Here is a 27,757-nt window from a genome sequence, read left to right as displayed (position 1 = left end):
GGGAACTACACATGTTGATTCCGTATCAGGTATTCCTCTCCCTTTCTTTTGGTTTTAGATTTGGTCCGCTTTGGTTCAAGAACGATCCTTGAAAAATGTTATTTTCCTAAAACTAGGAATACGATTCCCAAATAGGAGAAAATAAATTTTTGAAATTTCGCCCAGCCATCTAGCATGGTTTGGCCATCCATATGATGGATTTCCCCTTCCTTCAATGGTATTAGAGCCAAAAGTTCAATCTTGAACCGAAATAAACCAGATCTGAAGCAAGACCCAAATCGGCAGAACTGTTCTACCCGATTTGCACAATTAGCAGTTTACCAAGAAATTGGTTCTCAGTTTTTGGGCGTTTTGATCTAGAACTAATTTTATTTTATTTTGTAATGATTTTAGAATTGCTCTACTATTATTTCTTGAATTTTGAGTTATTGGTGTGATGGAGATCAAATTCTTTATTGGAGCCAAGATTTGCGCACCTTGCAATTTATTTATTCGATTTTCATCTATAAATAATTCTTTTTTATTTTTAGACAAAATGTATTAGGATTTATTCTGATGTAATTAATAGAAAATTAGGTTTTTCCATTTTTCTTACATTGGAAGACTTGTTGGAGCGCGCAGAGGTGAAGAAATTTTGTAGAAAAGAAATCTGCAATCTGCGGTTAACAGTTTCTTGCAAGTTTGCAGTTCGTCCGGATCAGTTTCAGACCATCACAGTTGCAGCCCTATGTTATGTGTTTCTTGCTGTGATTGAATGTCAATTTTGGCTATTAATAATTTCATATCAAAATCTTGGAAATTGTAACATATTTTGGACACCAAACCCTAGGCCGAATTGACCTAGTTTGGTCCAAACTGGTTGGACCAAACCCATGGTTTGATGGGGTCTGATCTTAGCCCCATGGGTCACATTTTAAGTGGCTTGAATTCGGCATGGACCAAGGGCTTGATGGCCCATCACATGATACAATTTGGCCCTCCCTTGTAAAACCTTATTTCTGCTAAGTTAAAGCAACATCAGCCCAATTTTTAGCATAACTGCTATATGGGCCGAACTGCTTTTTGTTGTTTAGCCCATATACCTAGATGTTATTATTTGATAATACATGGGTTGATTGTGTGTTAACTTAAATTAATTAGGATCTTTAATTGATAGGATCAATTTGTGGATGTGAATGTTTGTGATGTACTGAATGTGATTCGCACATGGGCCATAAGTACTTGGCCCATGTTTAATCGTATGTGGCTCTCTGCGAACATCATGGCTGAATGCAAATCATTGCCTTGATGCCCACAGATCATTGGATGATCTCCCTTCTCAATGGGCCCCCTGATTAGTTTCCTCCTCAAGAGGAACCCCGCAGAACCCTAGCCCGTTTTGGGCCCATTTGAATCTGACTTTATGAAAGTTAGTGGGAGCCACTTTGGTATGACCTAAATTAGACCTAGAGACTGCTTTAATTTGTTCCCTCCAGATTAATATAAGTGCAAGTGATAGGGAATGTCATATGATGAATTCTCTAAAGGCCTTGCATCATTAGCATGAAGGTGGGCTGAATTGGTGGGTGATGAATTCCCTAAAATGGGCTATCCATTTGCTAGTCCAGTCGGTTGAATTGCTTCATGAAATGATAGGGGCATCATAGACCAATGTGGGAGAGGCCTATCCTAAAATGAAAGAATCTTTCATGGTACATTGGGGTCCATGATGTGACGGGTCCATAGTTGTCAAGGCAACTAGGCGAAGTTAGGCGACCATAGGGCGCCCAGGTGACACCTAGGTGATGGAATCTATAAATATATTAAATTATGGATTTTTATACTTCCTAAAGGACCTAAACTATTTTATAAGATATATTTACTAACTAGCTACATATTACACTATGCATAATCAATAAAATCTTTCATATAAGTATAATTTTCATGTGAAAACATAAAAATTAAACTAGTAAAGTGAGAGAAAAAGTCTACTAACATGTCAAGTTCCAAATTGGCAACACTAAAAAAGTAAACTAGTAGATAGTATCATACATTTTGAATGATTGAGTGTTGATCTTGAGTATTATTTTTTCTGCAACTTTGCCTTCAATAAGAAAACAAATTAAAATAATTAATCAATCAATAAGAAATCAACCTTATCAATCTATCATTAACAAATGGAAGAAGCACTACAAAAAAAATAAAAAAAAAATTCATAATAATTCAATACATACCTTGGTTGATGCTTGGTACTTTAAATAATAAGATTAAACTATGAAACTTGAAAGTCATGAAACCATTAAAAAATAAAAAGCATAATAGCATATAATGAATAAGTATAAAACTAAACTATAAATCATCATTCATCTCCAGTTCCCCACAAGTCCACACTACAAAATATAAATATGAAGATTGATTAAAACTTCAAATGTATCATAGACAATACAATCCATAAAGAAAATTCTCTATTCTTAATTAATTGGAGTGTCTAATAAGTAAGAACCACCAAAACCTCCATTGAATGCACCAACATCATTAGCACTATAATCAACATCTTTATCCTCATCATCGTCACCATCATCATCATCTTCTTCAACATCAGCATCTTCTTCTTCATCTTCATTATCTTCCATATCATTGTCCTATATCTGCTCTTCTTCTTCTTCTTGAACAACACTTTTGCCTTTATCTTGTATTCCAGACTCACCTCTCCCATGACCACCTCTACCTCTACCTCTGCCTCTATTTAGACTTCTACTTGCATTTTCACGCCCATGTCCACTTCTCCTTGGCCTATTTGACCCTTCAAGGATTTCAGATGCCCCTAATGCTTCATCAACTTGAGTCCATGTAAGATCACACCCTTCATGGACCAAGTCATTTGAGAGGTTTTTCCCAGTCAACCACTCACTAGTTTCATCTAAATCATCAAAGCAAATAGGGTCAAATTGCTTTGGATTTGCATGCCTTGTTGTAAATCTTTCTCGGAGGCGTTGGTAGTATTGAACAAATACAAGATCATTGAGCCTCTTTTGATCAAGCCTATTCTTCTTTTTTGTATGAATCTACATTCACAGCAAAATAAGAAAAATTATAAAAATAGGCATCTTAAGTTCTTAACTTTCATAAATAATTTTATCACAAAACCAAACTTTAGGTCCATTACTTAGAACTCACATGCTCAGAAGTGCTCCAATTGTTCTCACAAGCAGAAGAAGTGCATGTAAGACCTAATATGCGTAATGTAATACGCCTAAGGTTTGGGGTGAAATGTCTATAGCTATGCCACCAATCAGCTACAAAATAGAAAAAAAGAATTAAAATAATATAAATTTAAAATAACAAGAATAAAATATAAATATAAGTTTCAAGAAAAGAGAGCTTATATTAGTTGGTTGCTTCATTTCACGTTGCTTAATTGCCAATTCTTTAGAGAAAGCACCACGAACGTGCTTATACTCTTCCAACTGATGAGAGATCTTGTCTTGAATTTCAATATCACTGACCATTCTCTCAATGCAATCTAGAAAGCCCATTTCAAACTTTCCAAACGATGCTTCATCTTGTGCTTTAGCCTTATAATAAAGGGATGGATTAAGAAAGGAACCAGCAAGGTACAACGGATGTTGCATCATATTAGTCCAACGCCTATCAAAAATGTCTAAAATGGGCTTATACTCCATTTCTTTCCCACTAAAATTTTCGTTTATTTTTTCTCTTGCTCACTCCATTGCATAGTAAAAATAACCCATTATGGGTTTCTCATCACCATCGACCAATCATAAAACCTCCACAATCGGTTCAGTAGCCAAAAGAGCAACTCTTAATTTTTCCAAAACCCAACAAAAAGCACAGTGATTGATGCTCTTAGTCCATCTGATTTGTTAGCCTATTTACTATTATTCGACACATCACCAACAAATAAAACACGCAAGGGCTCCTTGAAAGTATACAAACTTTGTAAAGTTAGAAAAGAGGTAGCAAACCTTGTGACTGCACATCGTACAAAATCTCTTCCATTTGTTTTTTCCCTCATGTGTGCAAGAAAAAGAGGATGCCTATAAATAAAAGCAGACACTTGTCAAGCCTTGGCAATACAACTTTTTGTATACCTCAATTCTCCAATGTCTTCCAACATAAGGTCTAGACAATGAGCAGCACAAGGAGTCCAAAATCCTTGCTCTTCAATCTTAAAAGATCATCGGCTATAACATAAGTAGAGTGGTTATCAGTAACCACTTGCACCACATGCTCCTCCCCTATCTCCTCAACAACTTTATCGATCAGCTCAAACAGAAATCTTGCATTACGGACTTCATTTGATGCATCAACTGATTTTAGAAAAAAAGTTCCTTTGGGAGAATTCACCAGAAAAATAATCAAAGACCTTTGCCTTTTATCAATCCATCCATCAGACATGATGGTACAACCATAAGTCTTCCAAGAAGCCTCATACTCCTTGTACATCAGCTTGATAACCACTTTGCTGCATATTCATGTACTTTTCTTCTTTCTTCCTTCTTCAAATGACTTTCAATGCTTGTTTGAACCAATTGTCCTTTATGCCTTGCTTCAACAACTTCCTTTGGACTTGGTCTGACAAAACTATTCATAGGTCCTCTAACATTTTCCTTCCTTCTTGGTGGAAGGGGGCAATTTGAAACTGGAGTGCTCTTACCACTTGAAATGGAGACACCTTCTATGGGTTGATCACTTTGATTGTTAGAACCCCTTTCAAATACAATCTGCTCCCATGCCCCACGATTATCTTCAACTGTAAAATCATTCAATGGTTTCTTCCTCTTATTCTTCTGCATATATTCTTGCATTTCCTTGGCAATACTTGCAATGGTTTTGGGACATTTTGTCACATCCCCATAGCCCCCAATCAAATGTTGTTTTATCCTTTTTATTCTCCCTTTAAAAACTATACCACATAATGAGCATGAAATTGCAATTTCATCTTCTAAATCATGCTACAATGCATATTTCCAAGGTCCTTTGATTGAGCCTTATGCCTAACACTTCCACTTTCCTCTTCAGATGTCATCATTTATTTCTATTGAAAGAAAACCTAATCAGCAAATAAAATAAACAAAAATGTTATTATGATAAACTAGAAAATAGTTAACAATTAACAAAGAAAAACCAGAAATGAAGTTTCAGCCATAATGCCAAAACTACTAATCAGCCAAAATAAAAAAATAAATAAAAACAAAAGTTACAAACTGATAAAAAATGAGCCACATAATCAGCCAAAATAAAAATAAAATAAAATACAAAACTGATAAAAAATCAGCCATAATGCCATATACATATAATCAACCAAAATAAAAAAAAAATAAAAACAAAAGCTACAAAACTAATAAAAAATCAGCCATATAGTCAACCATATAATCAACCAAAATAAAAATAAAATAAAATAGAAAAATAATAAAAAATCAGCCATAAATAATGCCATATACATATAATCAGCCAAAATTAAAAAAAAAATGAAAACAAAAGTTACAAAATTGATAAAAAATAAGCCATATAATCAGCCAAAATAAAAAAATAAAATAAAATACAAAACTGATAAAAATCAGCCATCTTATATAATCAGTTAATCACTTAATCAGCAATTGAGCCAAAATAAAATAAAAAATAAAAAACAAAACTGATAAAAGTCACTAAATCAGCCATATAATCAACCAATCAACCATATAATCAGCCATTTAAGATTTTCAAAATAAAGAATTTCACACTCAAACATAACTCAAATAATCAGATTTTCAATTCAGCAAATTCAATCAGCATAGTAGCATACAACCAAATTCAAAATAAAACATTTCAAAAGAAAACAAAAGAATGTGTCAATGGATTCAAGAACTCAAAGGGGCGGACGACTGTTGGACTGAATCAGAATGGAAGAAGAAGAAGAAGAAGAAGAAGAAGAGTGGAGAGAGGACTGAGTGAGAGGACAGAGGAGTATAGGGGCGGTGCCCCTGTTTTTGACATTTTTTGAAAAACAAAAAGAAAATGGAGTTTGGTGGAAGAAGAAGAAGAAGAAGAAGAGTGGAGAGAGAACTGAGTGAGATGACAGAGGAGTATAGGGGCGGAGCCCCTGTTTTTGACATTTTTTGAAAAACAAAAAGAAAATGGAGTTTAGCGGAAGAAGAAGAAGAATAATAAGAGGTCGGCTCTGCGGCTGTGGAGTGTGGACTGGTTTTTTCGAAAAAAAAGGAAAAGAAGAAGAAGAAGAAGAAGAAGAAGAAGACTGAAGAGTGAAGTAAGAAACTTACCTGTCGCTGCCAAAGCTGAGGTGAGGTGGGTTGGGGCTTGAGCTAGTGTTCAGTTCTCCTCCCTCTTAACTTGTCTTAATAGTTAATACTTAAGAGACAAGAGTTAAGTGATAGTGTGATACCAGATGTATTTTAAAACAATACAACCACCAATAAAATTACAAAACAATAAATTAAATTAAAAAATAATTTTATTGTAAGTAAATAGGCACCCGCCTAGGTGCCTAGGCACCTGCCTAAGTCTTTGGGCGGGCGCCTAGTATGTAAAACTTGGGGCGTCTAGGCGAGGCGACCATGAAAAAACACCTAGGTGTCGCCTAGTCGGTTTAACCTAAAATGGCAATGAAGCTTGCCTGATAGAGGCCAAAAGGAAAGTTCATTGCATGAGTGGATATGATCCTTCACAAAAAGTGGTGGGGTTTTGTAGTTGAAACATTTGGCTCCATGCACCTATGTGATTTCCCACATTTCTAGAGACATGTACCGTATCTCCATCACTAAGACAGGAAGGAAATCTCAAAGATGAAAACATGGAGATGGAACATAGATAAAAGGCCTTTCTATGTGAACATAAATAAATTTTAGGTTGTGGACAAATCAGTGTTTCCTTTTATCAGAAATGGCAAACGGACAATTCGCCAAGTTGTTGGATGACAATAAACTTAAGGGACCCAATTATGTTGACTGGTTTCGTAACCTTAATCTGGTTCTGACGTCCGATAAATTGGACAAGGTTGCCAAGAATCCTGCACCAGAACATCTGAGTGATAGGGCTTTTGAGACACGTAAGTAAGAGTATTAGGAATGGGAGAAGAAGAATTATGTTGCCCGGTGCTTCATCATAACATCTTTGGACAATCAGATCCAAAAGCATTTCGATAAGATCAAAGTGTCCACGGATATCCGGGATAGTTTAAAGACTATGTACGAAGAGCAAAATCGTTTTACCCGTCAAAAGGTCCTCAAGTTGTTGATGACCACCCAAATGACCGAGAACCAATAGGTCCATGACCACTGCGTGAAAATGATGGGGTATATTAACGAACTAGAGGCTCTTGGTTCTCAGCTATATGAAAACACTAAAACCGATGTCATCTTAAACTCTCTGCCTCCCTCCTTCAATCAGTTTGTTATGAACTACAACATGAACAAGCTAAAAGTTAGCCTTCAAGAACTCAGGAATATGTTATAGAGGACCGAAGAACTAATCAAGAAGGATAAGCCGATAGCCATACTTGTTGAAGGTGGCAAGTCAGGAAAAATAAAGAGGAAGGGCAAGAAGATACCTCAAAAGAAAGCAAGCAAGACGAAAAAGTAGAAGAAAGACAAAGCATCAGATGCATGTCGCTTCTACAAATAGACCGGACATTGGAAGAGGAACTGTCCTTAGTATCTGGAATTCAAGAATAAAGAAGGTAATTTCGAATCTTTTGTCATAGAGACCAATATGTTGGTCACTTCAGCATCCTAGTGTATTGACTTTGGGGCTTCTACTCATGCATGTAACACATTGCAGGGGTTTAGAGAAAGCAGAAGGATGAGTGATGACGAGGTGGTCCTTTATTTAGGGACTTCTGAAACAATTGCATCTACAGCCATAGGAACTGTAGATTTAACTGTCAGAGAAGGCATTTTGAGACTTAAAGATTGTCTTTATGTACCCTCACTTAGAAGAAATTTGATTTCAGTTTCAAAACTTTATAAGGATGGTTATTCTATTCTATTTAGTGATACGATTCCTATTAAATTGAATAACAAATTCCATACTTACAGAGAACTTGAAAATGATCTTTATGTCCTCCGTCCTTCTCTGGAAACAAACATAACCAAAACTACGTTGGAAATTATTCCCAAGAAACAAACATGTGATACAGTTAATCCCACGTGCCTGTGGCATTACCGACTTGGCCATATTAATATAAATTGTATCACAAGATAGGTAAAGGATGGTCCTTTTGATTTTCTAACTATAAAAGATCTTCCAACTTGTGAACCTTGCCTTTAGGGTAAGATGACAAACGATCATTTGCGAGAAGGCTTGAAAGATCTACGGGCACACTTGACCTGATAAATACTGATGTATGTAGTTCCATGAATGTTAGGACACGCAACTAGCATTATTATTTTATCACTTTCACCAATGATTACTCTCGGTATGGTTACGTGTACCTAATGAGACATAAGTCTGAATCCTTTGAAAAGTTCAAAGAGTTCAGATAAGAAGTCGAGAAACAGTTGGGGAGACACATCAAAGCCCTTCAATCAAATCGAGGAGGCGAATGTCTCTCCAACGAATTCAAGGAATTCCTAAAGGACAATGGGATTGTATCACAATTATCTCCTCCTACTGCACCACAATTAAATGATGTGTCAGAGAGGAGAAATCAAACTCTATTAGATATGGTTCGATCACTTCTCGTCCACTCAGAACTACCGATATCCTTTTGGAGATACACATTGGAGACTACTATATACGTGCTTAACCGAGTTCCAACCAAATCCGCTCCTAAGACTCCCTATGAGCTATGGACCGATAAGAAACCAAGTGTGAGACACTTGAAGATTTGGGGTTGTCCAGCACATGTTAAAAGAACAAGTGCGGACCAATTGGAATCTAAGACCAGTCGTTGCCTATTTGTAGGTTACCCCAAAGGCTCTATAGAATACCTCTTCTGTGACCCAAGAGAACAAAAAGTGTTTTGTAGTCAAAATGCCTACTTGGAAGAAGATTACATCCTGGACAATCATTGTCAGGAAATTGTTCTAGATAAGGAGAATTCAAGAGTAGTGGGAGATGGTCTATAAGTTTCAGATAATACCCAACTTAGAAGATCTACCTAGATTTCTAGACCTCCATTTTGTTATGGCTATGATCAAAAGAGTTACTTGATGAAAGCCACGATCAGTGAAGAAGATCCCTTGACTTATACAGAAACTATGTTGGACATAGATTCCTTGAAGTGGGTAGATGCCATGAGAGTCGAGATGGACTCAATGGAAACCAATGAAGTCTGGACTCTCGAAGATCCACCCCCTGGAATGAAAGCAATTGGTTGCAAATGGATCTACAAGAGGAAGAAGGGCCCTGATGGAAAGGTTGAGACCTACAAAGCTCATCTTGTAGCGAAAGGGTACACACAGAAAGAGGGAATCGATTATGAGGAAACCTTTTCGCCAGTGGCCATGCTTAAATCCATACAGATCTTGCTAGTTGTAACAGCACACTATAACTATGAGATTTGACAAATGGATGTCAAAACCGCGTTCCTGAATAGAGATATTACTGAAAATATCTATATGCAGCAACTGCAAGGTTTTATTACTGTTAATCAGGAACACATGGTGTGTAATCTTAATTGATCCATTTATGGACTTAAGTAAGCTTCAAGAAGTTGGAACATCCAATTTGATTCTACCATCAAATAGTTTGACTTTGAGAAGAATATGGATGAGCCATGTGTTTACAGGAAATCAGTGGGAAATATGGTTACATTCTTGATTCTATATGTAGACGACATTCTACTCATTGAGAATGATGTAGGAATGTTGACTACGGTGAAGGTATAACTTTCGCAACAATTCTCCATGAAAGATCTTGGAGAAGCCTCCTACATTTTGGGACATCGACTTTATAGAGATAGATCAAAAAAGATAATAGGATTATCCTAACCCACTTACATTATTGTCAACAGATACAACATGGAGAGCTCTAAGAAGGGATTTGTCCCTTTCAGGCACAGAGTCGCTCTCTCCAAAGGTATGTCTCCCAAGACTCCTGAGGAAATTGAGGGTATGAAGGAAGTTCCCTATGCCTCAGCCGTAGGGAGCATCATGTATGCCTTGTTATGCACTCGGCCAGACATAGCTCAGGTCGTGAGTGTAGTAAGTAGATACCAGTCAAACCTAAGATAGGAGCATTGGACAGCTATAAAAAACATACTCAAATGCCTTCAAAGGACAAAAGAGTTTTGTTTGGTATTCGATGGTAGTTCACTACAGATCCTTGGGTGTACAGATGCCAACTTCCAGTCAGACCAAGATGATAGAAACTCTACATATGGTTACATCTTCACAATTGGGTCTTGTGCAGTTAGTTGGAGAAGCAACAAACAAGGGTCCACAGCAGATTCCACGACCGAGGCCGAGTACATTGCAGCAAGTGAAGCTGCCAAGAAAGCAGTGTGGATGAAGAAATTCATTCAAGAATTGGGAGTAGTTCCATCCAACACATCACCCATTCCACTGTTGTGTGACAACACTGGAGACATTGCTCAGGCTAAGGAGCCCAGAGCCCACTTGAAGTCAAAGCACATCGAGAGGAAGTATCATGTACTATAGGAGATTGTTGGTAGAGGGACGTCCAAATTCAGAAGGTAGCATCAATGGAAAATGTAGCAGACCCATTGACAAAGCCACTGACACAGATAGTGTCTTAGTAACATAAACATTTATTGGGAGTTGTTAGATAGTGGAAGTTGTTAAACAGTGTATGCCCTTAACTCCAATCAGATTGATGTGCATAAACATTTATTGAAATTGAATAAAAGTACATAATTGATTTATGTTATATATAGTGTGTTTCTGTATAATTACCCTTAAACTGGACACTTATGAGACTTGTATTAGTTTAGAATGTCCTCAGCCATTGGATAGAATTGGGGAAGTTTATCATGCCAAGGCTGACACTAATGTGCTACCAAGTTAGTTGGGGTAGTTTGTCTCAGCTGCCAGGATTAGACCCGAAGCACATGTAGTGTGTGTTTATTTGAAACACTGAATCTATACCAATTTCCAGTTATACCCTGGACCTTGGAGACTGGTGGTAAAAACTAAAAAGTTACACCTAACCCCTAAACTCGATTATGGTACTGTACTAGGTATCGGATTAGGCTATCTTTGATGTGCCAATCAGTGAGATCCTTCAGGGGTCAAAACTTGGGTATGTTGGGGTAGTCTAAGAATTCACTTGAGTGGGTGATCATAGTGATAGCACCAGCCCTTTTGTCGGACAAAGTGAATGATCGGGACTGCACTCTCTCTGATGGAAACCAAAACTATCAGCAGTTGCTTTTAAAATTGTTTGAGATTTGTTTTGCAAAATATATTTCTATGAATATATAAGGACTAGCAATAGTGCCAATAGTGCATGACACACACTATAAGAGAAGGACTAGCAAGATTCGATCATGAAATAGAAAGAACCCTTCTTCATTTAAAGAGATGCTTAGGAAGTATCCTCACCATGGAATACCAGTTTGGTATCAAAATCAGACCTTTTATAATGGCATTAACCCCCCTAATCAATCTATTATTGATGCAACCGCAGGTGGCACTATCATGAGAAGAACACCAGAGGAAGCCTATGACCTAATAGAGGAGATGGTGTCAAATAGCTACTAGTGGAGCAATGATCAAACCAATCAGAGGGGAGTACACCACATTGATTCCTTTGCATCCCTATCTGCACAAATTGCCAACCTAAATAAGAGACTAGATAATTTTAGTATTGCAGCCATGAATACACCATCTAGCATCTCATGCAATTTATGTGGTCAAATAGGACATATTAATTCTGATTGTCAATTAAATAGTCATTTTATTTCCCATGAGAATACTAATTTTATCTCTCATGCTGGCAGGTCAAACTTCAACCCATACTCCAATACATACAACCCAAGGTGGAGGAATCACCCGAACTTTTCATGGAGTAACAATCAGCAAAAGGCACCCATGGGTTTCCAACCACAGCCGCCCCCACAAGAAAAAAAGAACAATTTGGAGGAAATGATCTCTAAGTTCATTAATGTCACTGACGCAAGGTTCCAAAGCCATGAAGCATCGATTAAGATCTTAGAAGTTCAAGTGGGGCAGATTGTGCATATGTTGTCGGAAAGAAAAGAGGAACGGCTGCCCAGCAATACGGAGAAGAATGCAAAAGAGCAAGTAAATGCCATAGCTTTAGGAAGCGGGAAGACAATTGGTGAGACCCAGAAGGATGATAAGGAAGCTGATGTGGCCGATCTGCAAAAGGAGATCATAGGGAGTACACCTAAACTGAGTTTAGATGCAATTAAACTTCCTCTCCCTTACCCTGAAAGAGTTTTGAAAGATAACTTGGATGAGGAAGTTAAGAAGGTTCTGAACTATTTGGAGGATAATCAAGAAGGACAAGGTAATGCTCATTATATTCTGTTGCCGATTTCTAATAAGAGACCGTTACCCTCTATTTTGCATGCCCATGTTCCATATTTAAACTGGCCCATGATGGATGGAAGGGGAGCACACCGAAAGCTGAAACCACGAGAGTTAGAGGATCTGATTCATGATAGGGAAGTTTGTTTTTTTTTCCTTTTTCTTTTTTACATTTCTAGTTTAGTTTTGCTGCCCTTTCTTTACATTTAACCTCACATTGGGGACAATGTAAGTTTTAAGTGTGGGGGAGGGAATTTAGGATTTTGGATTTTGGATTTAGGTTAGAATTTTTTTGATTTAGGTCATTTTATTTTATTCATACAAAAAAAATCAAAACCTCAACTCTTTTGAAATCAATTGAAACAATGTTATAGGGAAACTCTTCTTGACCTAGTAATGAGGTACGATCAAGGGGTACGTGACTTATCTAAAGCCATTTCCAGTTAAGCTAGTCCTAAATTTAGGTTTAAGTAAATGGGGTAGTTGTTTTACCATTGCTACAAATGGTAGGATGGAGCATAAAATGCACCTACCAACCAAGCAATTCAATAGTAGGATGGAGCATAAAATGCACCTACTATCCAACAAATTCAACAGTAGGACGGAGCATAAAATGCACCTACTGGTCGAGTGATCCAAAAGTGAGACGGAGCATAAAATGCTCTCACTCCAAAAAAAAAAAAAAAAAAAAAAAAAAAAAAAAAGAGAGAGAGGTTTTCCCTGATTTACTACCTGGTTTGTAGTAGCAAGAATTGGATTGGATGATAGATGAGTTGAGTATAACTTGGTTGTGTTGATTTAATGGTTTGCAATAGTTAACCTAGAATATTTGTGGAGAAAGAGGAAGGAGAATTGAGTTTAAAAATCGGTAGGAAAGTTAGTTTTTTCTTGCTTGAGTTTTGTCTTGCCCGAGGATGGGCAAGAGTTTAAGTGCGGGGGGATTAGATGAGAATAAAATCTATCATATTTTATCCCCTAATATTCTGTCTTTTATACTGAATTAGTACTTAATTAGACTCATATTTCTTGTATTTCGGTTCAGGGAATGAAAGAAGGGAGCAAAGAAAGACAAATCGGATGATTTTTCACAGTTTCGACATCATTCAGTAATCTGGGCCTAACTCGCGTATCCGAACTCCGATTGGGCTGATTCAAGACTCACTGGAAAGATAAGAGAAAAAGCTACAACTTTCCAGTTTTGGGCTTTTACAGATACAGCCTGCATCGAAGTCAAATACGGGCCCGAAGTCGGGGCAAATTCATAGGAAGGCCCAATCCGCAGCTGAAGAAGCCCAATTCGCAGAGGATGTCTAATACGAATCCAAGAACAAGAAACTGAGAAGAGTCCTTCCAGATCTAAATTCTTAATGTAATCTTAGAATGATAAGAGGATTGAATTCATTAAATAAAAAGATAAGATTAGAATTAGGATAAGACTTTCTATTCTTGTAAAGATCAACTTCAAGAGGAAGTAGGAGACCACCCCCTCCCCTTTAAGCTATATAAAGGAGGGGGCGGACCAGCTTTAGGTATCACTCAATTTCTGGAGGGGATCATGAATTGCATTGAGCTATCAGTCAAGAGAGGAGAAAAAAAGTCAAGAAAGAGAGAAAAGGAGATCAAGAATTCAAGAAATCTCAAGAAGAAGGTGGCAACAAGAAGAGGAGATCTCAGCACCATGGACGAATTCAAGAGTTCTTTCTTCCCCTTTGTTTGCTTTAATTCTCTTATCATGAACTGATTTGTTTCTTGCTAGGGCTGAGGAAAGCCTAATTATGTTAATGAATATATTTTTATCTTTATGATTTATCCAAGATTGTGATTTTCATATAGTCTATGAATTATTGTGCTTAATGCAATTAAGAGCTTAGCCACCTCTTAATTGATTTGAGTTATGTGAATGAATCGAGAGAGGAATTCACATAATCGACTGAATAATTCATAGTGTGAATTGAATGGTCTTCTTGGACTTGATGCACTCCCATCTTGAGAGTTCTACTCGAGAGATCGAATGGCTACCTGATGGCCATAGGTTTAGTATATCTCGAGAGAGAATATTAAATAAAATTGGAAAGACCTCAGCTTATGAGAATGACAAATTAGTCTTGGATAATCAGACCCATCAATATTCATTACATTGGTTAGGTGGACCAAAAGTCCTAGTGATTCCATCCATTGCAGATTTGATTAGTGATGACTTTCTTATGCTAATTTTTATTCTCAATAGTCCTTGCTCAATTCTGAATTTCGGTTGTCCAGATAATTAGGGAAGATTGTGTAATACTTATTTTGTTAAATCCCCGTGGGAACGATATTTTATACTACTTGATAACTAGTGCACTTGCTAGGGTTATATATTTATAGCTATCAATGAACTCAAGGGTCCACTGTGTCAACAGTGAATTTGGCTAGGCTTTGTTACAGAAGCTCGGCTGAACCCATATGGACTTTTGTAAGATCATTGTTAGGGTCTCATGTCATACAAAGAGAGCCAAGTTAATAGCAATTAATAAGAGACATGGGCCACCTCCTTAATGGGCCTTATGGATATGAGTTTCGATCAACAGATAGGATAAGAGGATAAGTCTTATCCACTTAAAGAGTCCAGATCCAAATAAAGATAAAGATTTGGATTAGGAAACTTCTAATTGGGTTAGGAGAGCTGCTCTTTAAGGTCTATAAAAGGAGAGGGCGAACTGCTCCAGTTTACACAGATCACTACTCTCAGTTCTCCCTCTCTCCTTCTGCTCTTGCTGCTATACATACCCAATTCGTTCTCTACCTTTTGGACTGATAGAGATCAGTTCCTACCTCTGATTTTGCAAGAAAATTAGATCAGGTTTCGTGCTCATACTCCTTTCCTCGATCCAAGTTGTTGGATTGCAGTTCTTACTAAAGGACTACATTGTTGAACCTACTTCATCCTAAGCTGCGCCATGTTCAGTGGAAGTGAGTTTTGGTACCCTATTTGGGTGTAAACACCTACTTTGGGAACTATACGTGTTGATTTCGTATCAGGTATTCCTCTCCCTTTCTTTTAGTTTTAGATTTGGTCCGGTTTGGTTCAAGAATGATCCTTGAAAAATGCAGTTTTTCTAAAACTGAGAATACGATTTCCAAATGGGAGAAATGAAATTTTTGAAATTTCACCCAACCATCTAGCATGGTTCGGCCATCCATATGATGGATTTCCCCTTCCTTCAAACTAGCCCTCTATCAATTAAGATATAGTCATGTTATGTTTACTTATTTTCCTTTCTTTAATGATTATTTTACTTTAAGAACTTTGTTGCTACAACCTTTAGTTTATGTTCTTTTTTAAATCTTTCTAAGTATTTAGTTTAGTATTTTTTTAATTGTTTTAAATTCAGGTTTGGATTTTTTGGGGGTCAGGGTAGGAATTGGATTTGGGTCCCCAAGTTCTATTACGTACCTTGGATTGGCATTCAGCATAGAAATTCCTCATCCAACCTGAATTAGGTTGAACTATTGAGATCTTCAAGGAGCCTAATTCAACTAGAAACCAATAATTGAAAATATTTCTTAATTAACTGTTTATTTCTAAACCATGGATGTATAATGGATGTTGAAACACTTTCCCTATCTTAAAACAACAAGTTTGATTAGGCTAACTACTCACTGGCAGTTAAGAATAAAGCAAAAAGAGGTAAAGTTGCTTAATTGGTGAATGCCATCAACTTTAATATGACAAATCAAGTTTTGATGCAAATTCTAAGTACCATAACTAAAGAGTTTTAATTAGATCTTTTCTTTTTTCATTTTTGGGAAAATCTATGATGCAGGAAAGACATGGTATTGGAAGAGTTTTGACCAATCAAAACCCACCCATGAATTTTGATAAATGACACTTGATTGACTACCAATCAAAACCCACCTATGAATTTTGATAAATAACACTTGATTGACTATCACGTTTATGATACCACTTGATTAGTCAAAAGTTTTTAAGATACCATTTCTTTTCCGTATCATAGTCGAACCCTTCTTTTTTAGCTCCTTTGCAATAGTAACATTTGTGCTATTTAATTTTATTTTTAAGTTAACATATTCAAGTATGCTACCGTCCTCACAATGAACTGAAGTGCATTCAACAAAACCAAACTAAAGTCTTTGATATTCAATTGTTGAACATTGGTGGTGGTCTAGGTAACCCAAAAGATCTAGCTTTTCTTTCCGAAATAAGTCATTTTTAATTGCAAACTTTGAATGGCTATTATCAATTCGACATGTTGGATATGGGGTGACATGGACAAGGGGATTAAAACATGGCTAATAATGAAGTTCTCTCATCTGATGGATGGTCTTGATCAGCTATAGGCTCCCCTCCATGTCACAGAATCATAGGGAAGCGCCCTACTTGACCAATTAAGGAACCTTTTTTTCATATAGACATGTTAGAACTTTATTCTGTAAGTTTATTTCATTTTTTGTTGTAAAAAAAACATTCTTGTGCAATTGAAATGCAGCTCAGAGCTATTAAATATGGAGCTGCTCCAGTTGATATAACCTTGAACAGTAACAAGATTAGCTCTCTCTCTCTCTCCTGACCAGGTAAGAATCATTCATTAGAGAAGAAGCTATTTCTTGTTGGCATTCTTATGGATCATGACCTTGAGAGTACTAGATCCTCACAGTAGATCATGACTACATTTGCAAATATGTCATTAAGAGAAGCCCTTGATCAGATTGTGCATCTTTCTTTTACATGTTCACTTATTTTTCCATTTATAAAAGAGATACTTCAGTTGGAATTGAGAAATAATTATTTCGTTTTCTTCTCTAATGCAGCAAAGTGGTCCACCTCTGTGGGATTGGAGCATAAAAGATGGAATGTCTAAAGAGTAAAGACTACTCATGGGAAGCGGAATGCTACAATGTACATTGGGCTGCTTATGCATCTATAATGAACTTGTGAAGTAGGGAATGTGCACATACAGATATGTATGTATTTATTATATATGTGTGTGTAAGAAAGAAATGAAAGAGAATGGGAAAAGACAAAAAGAGTGATAAATAGTCACAAAGTGCAGCCTTTACATCTACCATTCCAAATATCTGTTAGGCTCATGTTTGCTATATTGTAGAGAATAGTAGCATTTATAGCTACAAATAGCAGCAGGTTCTCATACTAAAATGAGGATTGAAAGAATTTTTGACATCTTTGAATTCAACATATTTTTCTCATTTTCACTCTGGGTTTGAAAACCAAAGATAAACAAAATTATGATAGGTAATGTTTGGCATTCTTTATCAGGCTTGCAGTTTTTCTATTAGGCATTTGATTTATTTGGTGTTCATAATTTACCCTTGATTTTTCTTTCTTCAGGAAACACCAGCATGTGGGATTACATTACTTTGCTGCACTGACATGTATTGCTTAAGATGTTGCTTTGTTCTTATCAAGAGCCAAGACATTGAGCATGTATTTCTAAAAGAGCCTTTGTTCTTTTACTTTTTAAGTTTTAATATTTAGCGATTTAAAAGATAAATTGATTTAAGTTTTATTTTTAATATGTGAGAACAATCAAAACAAATCTATACAGATATAATTTTTTTCATTTTCAAACCAAAAAAGAACATATAAATGTTTTATAGTTGGATGAATTATTCTTAGATAGTCCAACTCTTTTTCTTAGTTATACATTTGAATTTGATCATCTATAAAAAACATTCTTTCTTTTTTATGAAAGAAAATATAAATAGATTTGTTTAAATAAATGCATTTTTAAATAAATGAAGTGGGCATGCCAAAAAATGATTGATGATAATTAAATTTCATGTTCTTTGAATTTTTCACCAAAGTTAGCCTAGAGGCAATTTGTGTAGGGGCCACTTCGGAAAACCAAATGCCATTATGCTTCAACCCTCCCAAAGAAGCATTGTGCATTTTGGCTTTCCTAGGTTGTCCCTATAAGAATCCAGACCATGCAGTGTGTGTTTGTTCGAAACACTGAATTCAAACAATTTTCCAGTTATGCCCTGTACTTTGGAGACTAGTGGGCAAATTTAGAAATTTACACATAACCCCTAGACTCGATTGTGGTACTGTACTGGGTGTCGGATTGAACTGTCTTTGATATGCCAACTAATGAAATCCTTTTGGAGTCAAAACTTGGGTATGTTGGGGCAATCTGAGAATTCACTTGAGTGGGTGATCATAGTGATAGGATTAGCCCCTTTGTTGGACAAAGTGAATGATCGGGACTGCACTCTCTCTGATGGAAACCCAAACTACCGGCAGTCGATTTCAAACTTGTTTGATATTTGTTTTGCAAAATATATTTATATGATATAAATAAATATATATATATATATATATATATATTATGTTTTAAGAAAAAAGTTTGCAAAATGTTTTAATTCTCAGGACCTATCCGAGTAGAGAGTGCAACACTACACCTTGTAGCCAGGGGAGAGGTCCTTCCCTATCAGGTAGTGGTTGATCATTAAGGGTTGAGAGGTTAAGTGTAAGAGACCATTTAGTATTGTTTTACCTGATGGACTATATCTCACTTAAGTCCATTGTCCTTGTGCTTTCATAGAATGCTTGGAGTCAATGATCATTTAATATAAATGTTGGGCTCATTAAGAACCCATACTGATGGACTTAGGGGTTCACTATACTTGACAATAAATTCGGCTAGGCTTTTTCGCAGAAACTAGGCCTAACCCATATGGGCTTATGTGAGGTCATTGTTGGGGTCCCACATCATACAAAGAAAACCAAATGGGCCAGCAACTATCTAGGGTCATGAGCCACTTGTTTAATGGGCCTAAAGCCCATGATTAATTAGATTAATCAAATGGTCACATGACAACTTAAGCAGTCATGTGACATGGGCGAATATGAGTATTGATATGGGTTTGGATCAACAATTAGGATAAGAGGATAAGTCTTATTCACTTAAAGAGTCCAAATCCAAATAAAGATTTGGATTAGGATCCTCCTAATTTGATTAGGAGTGTTAATCCTTAAGGCTTATAAAAGGAAGAGGGTGAACTGCTCAAATTATCACATTTGCTCTCAGTTCTCTCTTTCTGCTCTTGCCGCCCAAAACCCTAGTTCAACCTCCAGTTCTTGAACTGATAAAGATCAGTTCTGATTTCTGATTTTTGCAAGAAAATATCATATTCAATTCGTGCTCACCTCCCTTGCTCGATCCAAGCTATTGGATAACAGTTTTTGTTGAAAAACTGTATTGCTGAACTGACTTCAATTCAAGCTGCGCCATTTTCAGTGGAAGCTGGTTTTGTTACACTCTTTGGGCGTGAACTACCACTTTGGGAGCTACACTTGTGGATTCCGTATCAGGTATACTTCTCCCTTCCTTTTTGGTTTCAGATCTGGTCCGGTTCGGTGCAAAAACGATCATTGAAAAATGCAGTTTTTCTAAAACTAGGAATACAACTCCCAGAAGGGTAAAAAAAAATTTTTCAAATTTCGCACAACCATATAACATGGTTCGGCCATCTATATGATGGATTTCCCCTTCCTTCAAATACATCAAACTTTAAGGGGTATTGTAGAAATATAATAGTAATATGGGGTATTTTAGAAATGCAAAATTATGGGATCTTACGTTTTGTGGAATTCGGGAGAAACTCAAGGATATTTTAAAAATTAATATTAAACCTATAAGTGTTTTTATAATTTTCCTTGAGGTTGAGGGATATATGTAAACCTGAGATCAGACGAACACCCCAGATTAATTGGAAACATCTCCTGTAGAAGATGTCCTCAATACCATTGGCCTAATGTGCTGCGAGGCGTTGTGGGACACACCATGTAAGGGGTACCGATGTGAATTCTGCAAATCCCATCTCCGATTCGGAGCAAAAGTATTTTTCCTGTCGCCTCATCCATATTATGGACGAGGGCCTGATTTTTACCCTAACCAAAATTCCACCAACAGCTTGGTTATCGGGCACCTTTTTTGGTTAGTTGTACTTGAATCATTCCTATTAGCTTTTACTCTCGTCCAAGTCCTTTTCCGTCCCTATCTCTTCGACAGAACACACTATTGACCCCTACACTTCAATTGATAAAAGATGGGTGGTTTAAGATGGACTTAGTGTTGTTTGTACTTTGTAGGCCAGGCAACAAAGCAGAAAGAACATCCATGCTGTCTCCTGGATGTTACTTGCAATCAAGCAAACTGCAAAAAGAGTGATGGCTTAACATACACATGGCCGACAACGATGCCTCTAAAAGAGTTGCGACAAACCGCGTGAACTGCACTCAATTTTATTTTTCTTTTAATTTGGCTTTATTTCTTTGTCGCATCTGCCTGGCTACACGCATAGATGAGATTATATATATATATATATGGATTCACTTAATGTTCCACGTCTCAGACACTCATTGGGCCGCCAGCCAACGACTATGAAAGTATGAAATATGAATGAATTGAGTCCGGATCACCTGCCAACAAGTTTTTATTCCAACTCTATACCAACATAATCTCACATCGCCCATCTCATACATAGCAGATTCTACTTTTATGGTGGGTAGATGTACGGTATTAGATTAAGTTGGTAGAGGATTAGAACGTGTTTTGTTAGCAGAAGATTTCAACTGAAAGTGAATTCACATATGTTATTCACATAACTCAAAGTGAATTCACATCTGTTATCCATAGAGGAGATGTTTCCAATGCACGCTGAGATGTGCATGTAGTTGAGCGTTTTGTGGGGTACAGATGTAAAATATTGTTAAAAGTTTCATGTGAATATAGATGGAAATTGATCGGATTGGATTCAATTTCTAGTATATTCAGATTCGATTGATAAATAAAGTTTATATCCCATCTTATGCGAAGACCTTATTAGATCTTACAATGGTTGATTCGAATACGAATTTATTAAGGATGTCTGATATCTGAATCTGATCTGGTCCAATTTAGTTTCTTTAAAATTTAACAAATTATATACAAAGCATTTTTTCAATAATTTTTATCATACATATGCCCTTTTATAAAAAGTAAAAGATATAAAAATTACAAAAATACAATATATATATATATATGATCAAGTCAGAATCCTTTGGATTAAATAAGGCTGATTCGAATTTGACCCGTTTTGATCCAAAAATCCGACCAAGGGTGATATATAAATCAAAAAAAAAAGGATTGGATTCTAATTAGAGAAGGATTTAACCTCATTTGATTGGAATCCAAGTTTAAAAAAAATATTATATATATATATATATATATATATATATATATATATATATATATATATATATATTATTTTATATAAATAGATAATATATACTGATGTGGGTTAGCTTGGCCTAGCCCACTAACGTTAGCCACAGTAGGCGAGAGCCCTGTTGCCTTCATACGGAGCCAATCACTTAACTATTTGGCGTACCGCCAGGGCCTACCACCAGCATGCTCAAGTATAAATAAGAGGTAACTGCCCCTGAAAAGGGGCTAGAACAGAGTAACTCCAACATTTACTCACTCATTTACTTCTTGCACGCACATTACCTGCCAAGCATTAATTCTGGGAGATCTGGTGCATCCGAGGACTTTCTCCAGGAGCACTTTCGCGTTCTCCTCAGCTTCACACCTCGTACTAACTTGAGCGTCGAAGCCTCCGCCTCGGGTATCCACCTCGAGGCCTCTGACACTTTCTGTCTTGCAGTGCCTCAGGTCACTAGGGACCTCGCCTCGACCAGTAGTCATCGGCTACCATAGTCTTTGGTTACCATAGTCCTTGCCTTGGTTTGCTGTCCTCGGCTTCAGTCAACCTCTTCCGAAGCCTCAGGTTCCTCGGATAACTCTCGAAACTTGAAGAGTAAATTTACCTCGTTGCCATCGGCCAAACCGCGGGGCAACAATTGGCGTCATCTGTGGGAATTCGTTGCTAAGACGACCCCCACTTTAGGATAAACAATAATAACACTCTAAGATCATCCAAAATCCCTGCTAACGCCAGCCACAGTGGGCGAGAGCCCTGCTGCCTTCGTACGGAGCCAATCACTTAACTATCTAGCATACCGCCAGGGCCTGCAGTCTAACCTCGTACGTCTCTCATCCGAGGCGCTCATCTCTACCTACCACCAGCACGCTCAAGTATAAATAAGAGGTAACTGCCCCTGAAAAGGGGCTAGAATAGAGTAACTCCAACATTTACTCACACATTTACTTCCTGCACGCACATTACCTACCAAGCATTAATTCTGGGAGATCTAGTGCATCTGAGGACTTTCTCTAGGAGCACTCTCGCATTCTCCCCAGCTTCACACCTCGTACTAACTTGAGCATCGAAGCCTCCACCTCGAGGTCTCTGACACTCTTTGTCTTGTAGTGCCTTAGGTCACCAGGGACCTCGTCTTGACCAGTAGTCCTTGGCTACCATAGTCTTCGGTTACCATAGCCCTCGCCTTGGTTTGCTGTCCTCAGCTTCAATCAACCTCTTCTGAAGCCTCATATTCCTCGGATAACTCTCGAAACTTGAAGAGTAAATTTACCTCATTGCCATCAGCCAAACTGCGTGGCAACAATTGGCGCCGTCTGTGGGAATCCGTTGCTAAGACGATCCCCACTTTAGGATAAACAATAATAACACTCTAAGATCATCCAAAATCCCTGTAAACTCGGAAGCCATGGGGAGGAGATCCAGGAACACCCCAAACCTAGTTACCTACGAACAGTTTCAGGTCGTTCTTGATTGTTTGAACCGCCTCACCCAACGAATGGAAGAAGTCTGCTCCCGAGCAGGAGGTCCCTCTCAAGGCGACTGCCCCACTAGGGTGTCAGAGGATCAGGGTTAGTGTGAAAAGATCGAGATACCAGCCCTCAGCCACGATAATCCACTGGCTGAACCATCAGAATCGAGCAATAACCGCCTCCTGGACTCACCTCGAAGGAATGTCTGTCCTCCGAGCCGAAGGGAGAGTGCAGCCGCTCAATCCGAAGACAGTTATCAATCTTCGGAGCAGCACCACCATCATCGTAGGGAGGTCCCCCAGGATGATGGCAAGCAAGTCGACTGCCCTGGAGTTCGCTTCTGTGGCGAGAGTCGATGCCATCCCACTCCACCTCCCGTCTCAGATCTCAGGGACATTCTGAATGACCGTCGCGCCCACAGAGGAGCATGCGACCTTGCCTCAGAGTATTCAGGAGTCCGAGCCGACGCCCATTGGGTCTGCAAATACAAGAGCAGGGCCCATGCCCATGCCAACCCAGGGATCGCCGAATTTCGAGCCGAGATTGGGGCCTTCAAGGGCGAGCTCGGTCAGGTTAAGGAGAGCCAAGCCAACGTCTCAACTAGTCATGGCAGCTCCGCCGGTCGCATGGATGCATTCACCCAGGAAATCATCTTAGAGCCTCTCCCTCCACACTTCAAGGCTCCCACATTGGAGACGTACGACGGAAGCACTGACCCTGATGACCACCTAGAGGGTTTCAAAGCGCTCATGATACTGTATGGCTATTCCGACGCCTTGACGTGCCAGACCTTCCAGACTACCTTCAGGGGAGCCGCTCACCGTTGGTTCTCCAGTCTTCCTCCTCGATCAATTAGCTCGTGGGAGCAATTTACAACCCTGTTCCTTGCCCGCTTCATTAGTAGCAGGCGATGCAAGAAGAGCGTGGTCTCTTTAATGTCGCTCAAACAGGAGCTGAGTGAAAGCTTACGGTCATACATCGACCACTTTAAGAAAGAAGAGCTCGAAGTTTGAGACCTCGACCCTATGGTCTCCATGCATGCAGCCATCAACGAACTCCGCCCCGGCTCGGCTCTCAAGTGCTCGATTGCCAACTGTTAGACAGTTTTGTATGCACTTAGCTTTAATCAGAATGATGTACTTTATGAGTTTATTGTAAATGAATAAAAGTGCATATTTGATTCATGTTTCCTTGGTATGTTTCTGTGTAATACCCTTAAATAGGACACTTAATGAGACTCGTGTTAGTTTAGAATGTTCACAGCCAGTGGGTCGGTCTGGGGAGACTTATCCTGACAAAGCTGACATTGTGGTGCCACCAAGTCGGTTAGGGTGGCCTGTCTCAGCTGCCAGGGTGAGACCCTAGGCACATACAGTGTAGGATTAATTGAATCTATGAACTCGACCAGATTTCTAGTATTGCCCTGGACCTTGGAGATTGATGGGCAAAACTGGAAAGTTACACCCGACCCCTAGACTCGATTGTGATACTGCACTAGGTGTCAGATCGGGTTGTCTTTAATGTACCAATTAGTGAGATCCTTAGCGGGGGTCAAAACCTGGGTATGTTGGGACAGTCCGAGATTTCATCTAAGTGGGTGATCACAGTGACGGGATCAGCCCCTTTGTCGGACAAAGGTAATGATCGGGGATGCACTCTCACTAATGGAAACCAAGACTGCCGGCAGCCGATTTCAACCGTTGAGATTTGTTTTGCAAAGTGTATTCTATATGAGATATAAAAGTATATATATTATGGTTTCTAAAATGTTTGCAAGAAGGTTTTAATTCCTGGGATCCATATAAGTAGAGAGTGCAACACTGTTCCTTGCAGCCGAGGGAGAGGTCCTCTCTTGTCGGGCAGTGTATGATCATTATGGGCTGAGAGGTTAAGTGTAAGACCATTGAGAATAATACCTGATGGGCTAATCTTGCATCTGCCCACAGTCCCTGGGTGTTACAAGGTGGCTTGGCCCAAGGACCACTTAGGGTAAGTGTTGGGCCCATAGAGCCCATTCGATGGGTTTCAGGGGGTGCATTGTCTTTAACAGTGTATTCGGCCAGGCCTTGTAACAAAGGTTGGGCGGAACCCATGTGGCTGATGTGTAGATCAATGCTTGGGTCCCACGCCATACAAGGAAGCCCAACTGGGCAGCAGTTAGGAAGGTTAAGTGAGCACATAAGCTTAATGGGCCTAAAGCCCATTTCGAACTGGGTTATTTATTTAGTTAATTAAAGGGGCGAATTCTGAGATGGATTAGCAGATAGGATTGGGTCTTAATCCTATCCACTCAGAGAGTCCAGATCTGAATATGATTCAGATCTAGAATCCTCCTAATAAGATTAGGAGAAAGCTAATCTAATCTGCAGATAAGATAAGGGTTTATCCCTATCACCTAAAGAGAAGTCTTATCCAAATATGATTTGGATAAGCTGCTCCTAATTGGATTAGGAGCTGATCTTTTAGGTTAACAAAAGAAGGAGGGGGCGGCAGCCTTTAGAAGATACACAACATCAGATTTTCTTTAGTGCTGAAATCAAGAAGAGAGAATTCTGCACCCTGCGAATACTCTCTTGCCGCCTCCCTGTTCTTGTCGCCCTGTTTGCCAGTTCGATCGCCAGTTGTGGGAAAGTCAAGATTGGATCTTGACATCAGTTCTTTGAGAAAGGATTGAAAGGAAGCTGTGCTCACGTACCATCCTACTGATTCTTGCGAAGGACAGAGTTTTTGGAGAAGAACACTACTGATTCTGCTCCATCCTGCACTGTGCCATCTTTAGTGGGAGCAGTTTTTGGATCCTTCCTTGGGCGTGAACACCTCCGTTGAGAGATACTACTTCTCCGTATCAGGTATAATTCTCTCCTACTCCTTTTGGTTCAGATCTGATTCAGTTTAAGGTTCAAGAATGATCCTTGAAAATATGATTTTCTAAATAGGGAATGCGATTCCCAGTTGAAGAGAGAAAATTTTTTGAAATTCGCCCCTTATTCCCCAATCTTTGGGCGTCCATGGGATGGATCTCTCATCCCTTCAGTGGTATCAGAGCCAAGTTCAAATCTTGAACCAGTTTGTTTCATATCTGAACCTGCGCAAATGGGCAGAAGGTGTTCTACCCGATTTGCGCAGATATGGGTTTTGGGAAATCTGTTCCCAAAATTAATGGACGAATAATCTGAAATTAAATTTACATAAATCTTATTATTATTTAGAATTGTTCTTTATGATTTTCTTGATTTATGGGTTGTTCGTACGAGAGGAGATCGAATTCTTGGTTTACGTAGGGAACCTGCGATTTTGCAGTTCTTGAATTATTTTGGTCTGTAAATAATTTTTTTTTCTACACTCAATGTATAGGTATTTGATCTGATGTAATTGTTAATAGAAATAGGATTTCTATTTATTTTATTTTGGATCGAAGATGGCGGCGCAGAATAGGAGATTTCGCAGATGGGAGAATCGCTATCCGCGATTTGCAGTTTGTGAAACTGCATTCTGTGATCTAACCTCTGTTTTGCAGGATGGATTGTGCGAACAGCCCTGATTGACTGATTCTTGTTTTTCTTTTATCAGTATTTAATTTCAGATTATTTTCTTGAATTAAAGATTTAATTAAAGATCAAACCCTAGACCCATTCGAACCAAGATTGGTTCAAATAGTTTGAATCGAACCTAGGGTTTAATCAAGGCTGAAAGTCAGCCCTAATTTTCTCACTAATGGGCCTAAGGATTGGTGTTTAATTAAATGGTTAATTCGGCCCAACCAGTAAAGGACCAGTTTTAAAAGGTTAAAACTGTTAAAAGCCCACTTGACATTTAAAGCTATATGGGTTGAACCATTCGGCCCATATACCTAGATAATATTAATGGTTAATATTATGGATTTAAAATGGGCTTCAAATGGGCCTTACAGATGATTAATTGATTGGATCAATTTATCCATGCATGTGATGTATGGATGTGTGATATGCTACGTACATGGGCCATAAGTACTTGGCCCATGCTCAATCGACAGTGGCTCTTGCGCACACCATGGCTGAATGCACATCATTGCCATGGTGACCCTTTTGATCATTGGATGACCTCCCTCAGTGGTGGGCCCACACCTCATCAAGAGGTGACGTGCGAAACCCTAGCTGATTCAGGCCCACCGAAATCTAGCTTTATGAAAGTCAGTGGGAGCCACTTTGGTTTGACCTAAAATAAGATCTAGGGCATAATTAACTGTTCCCTCCGGCTAATATGAGTGCATGTGATAGGGAGATTCATATGATGAACTCCCTAAAGGCCTTCCATCATTAGCATGAGGATGGGTCCTCCAGTAATGAGGAAACACACCAGAAAATGGGCTATCCATTTGTTGTTGGGCTTGTCTGAGTGTTTCATAAGATGATAGGGGCGTCATAGACCGATGTGGGAGAGGCTTCACCAGAAAATGGGAACTCTCTCACGGTACCTTGGCGTTCACGAATATGATGGGTAAGCACTCACTGGACAGAAAGGTTTACCTGAAAACGCCTCTGAACCTTGTTTGACAGAGGCCAAAGGGAAAACTCATATGATGAGTGGATATGATCCTTCACAGAAAGGTGGTGGGGTTATGCAGCTGAA

General features: G+C 38.5%; 1 protein-coding gene across 1 annotated transcript; it reads right to left on the bottom strand.

The window, feature by feature from the left end:
• Positions 1-2,328: 2,328 nt before the first annotated feature.
• LOC104612073 (uncharacterized) lies at positions 2,329-3,662 on the bottom strand. The gene is made up of 5 exons (XM_010279390.1): positions 3,389-3,662; positions 3,157-3,275; positions 2,687-3,044; positions 2,492-2,569; positions 2,329-2,369 (listed from the first exon to the last, which is right to left on the bottom strand). Exons 1-5 carry the CDS (start codon positions 3,660-3,662, stop codon positions 2,329-2,331), a joined length of 870 nt encoding a protein of 289 aa, XP_010277692.1.
• Positions 3,663-27,757: the final 24,095 nt, after the last annotated feature.

Source organism: Nelumbo nucifera, chromosome 1, assembly GCF_055504915.1.
Source record: "Nelumbo nucifera cultivar China Antique chromosome 1, China Antique-T2T, whole genome shotgun sequence".
NCBI lineage: Eukaryota > Viridiplantae > Streptophyta > Magnoliopsida > Proteales > Nelumbonaceae > Nelumbo > Nelumbo nucifera.
Note: the sequence above shows the minus strand (reverse complement) of the source record. Positions and strands in the feature narration are given on the sequence as shown.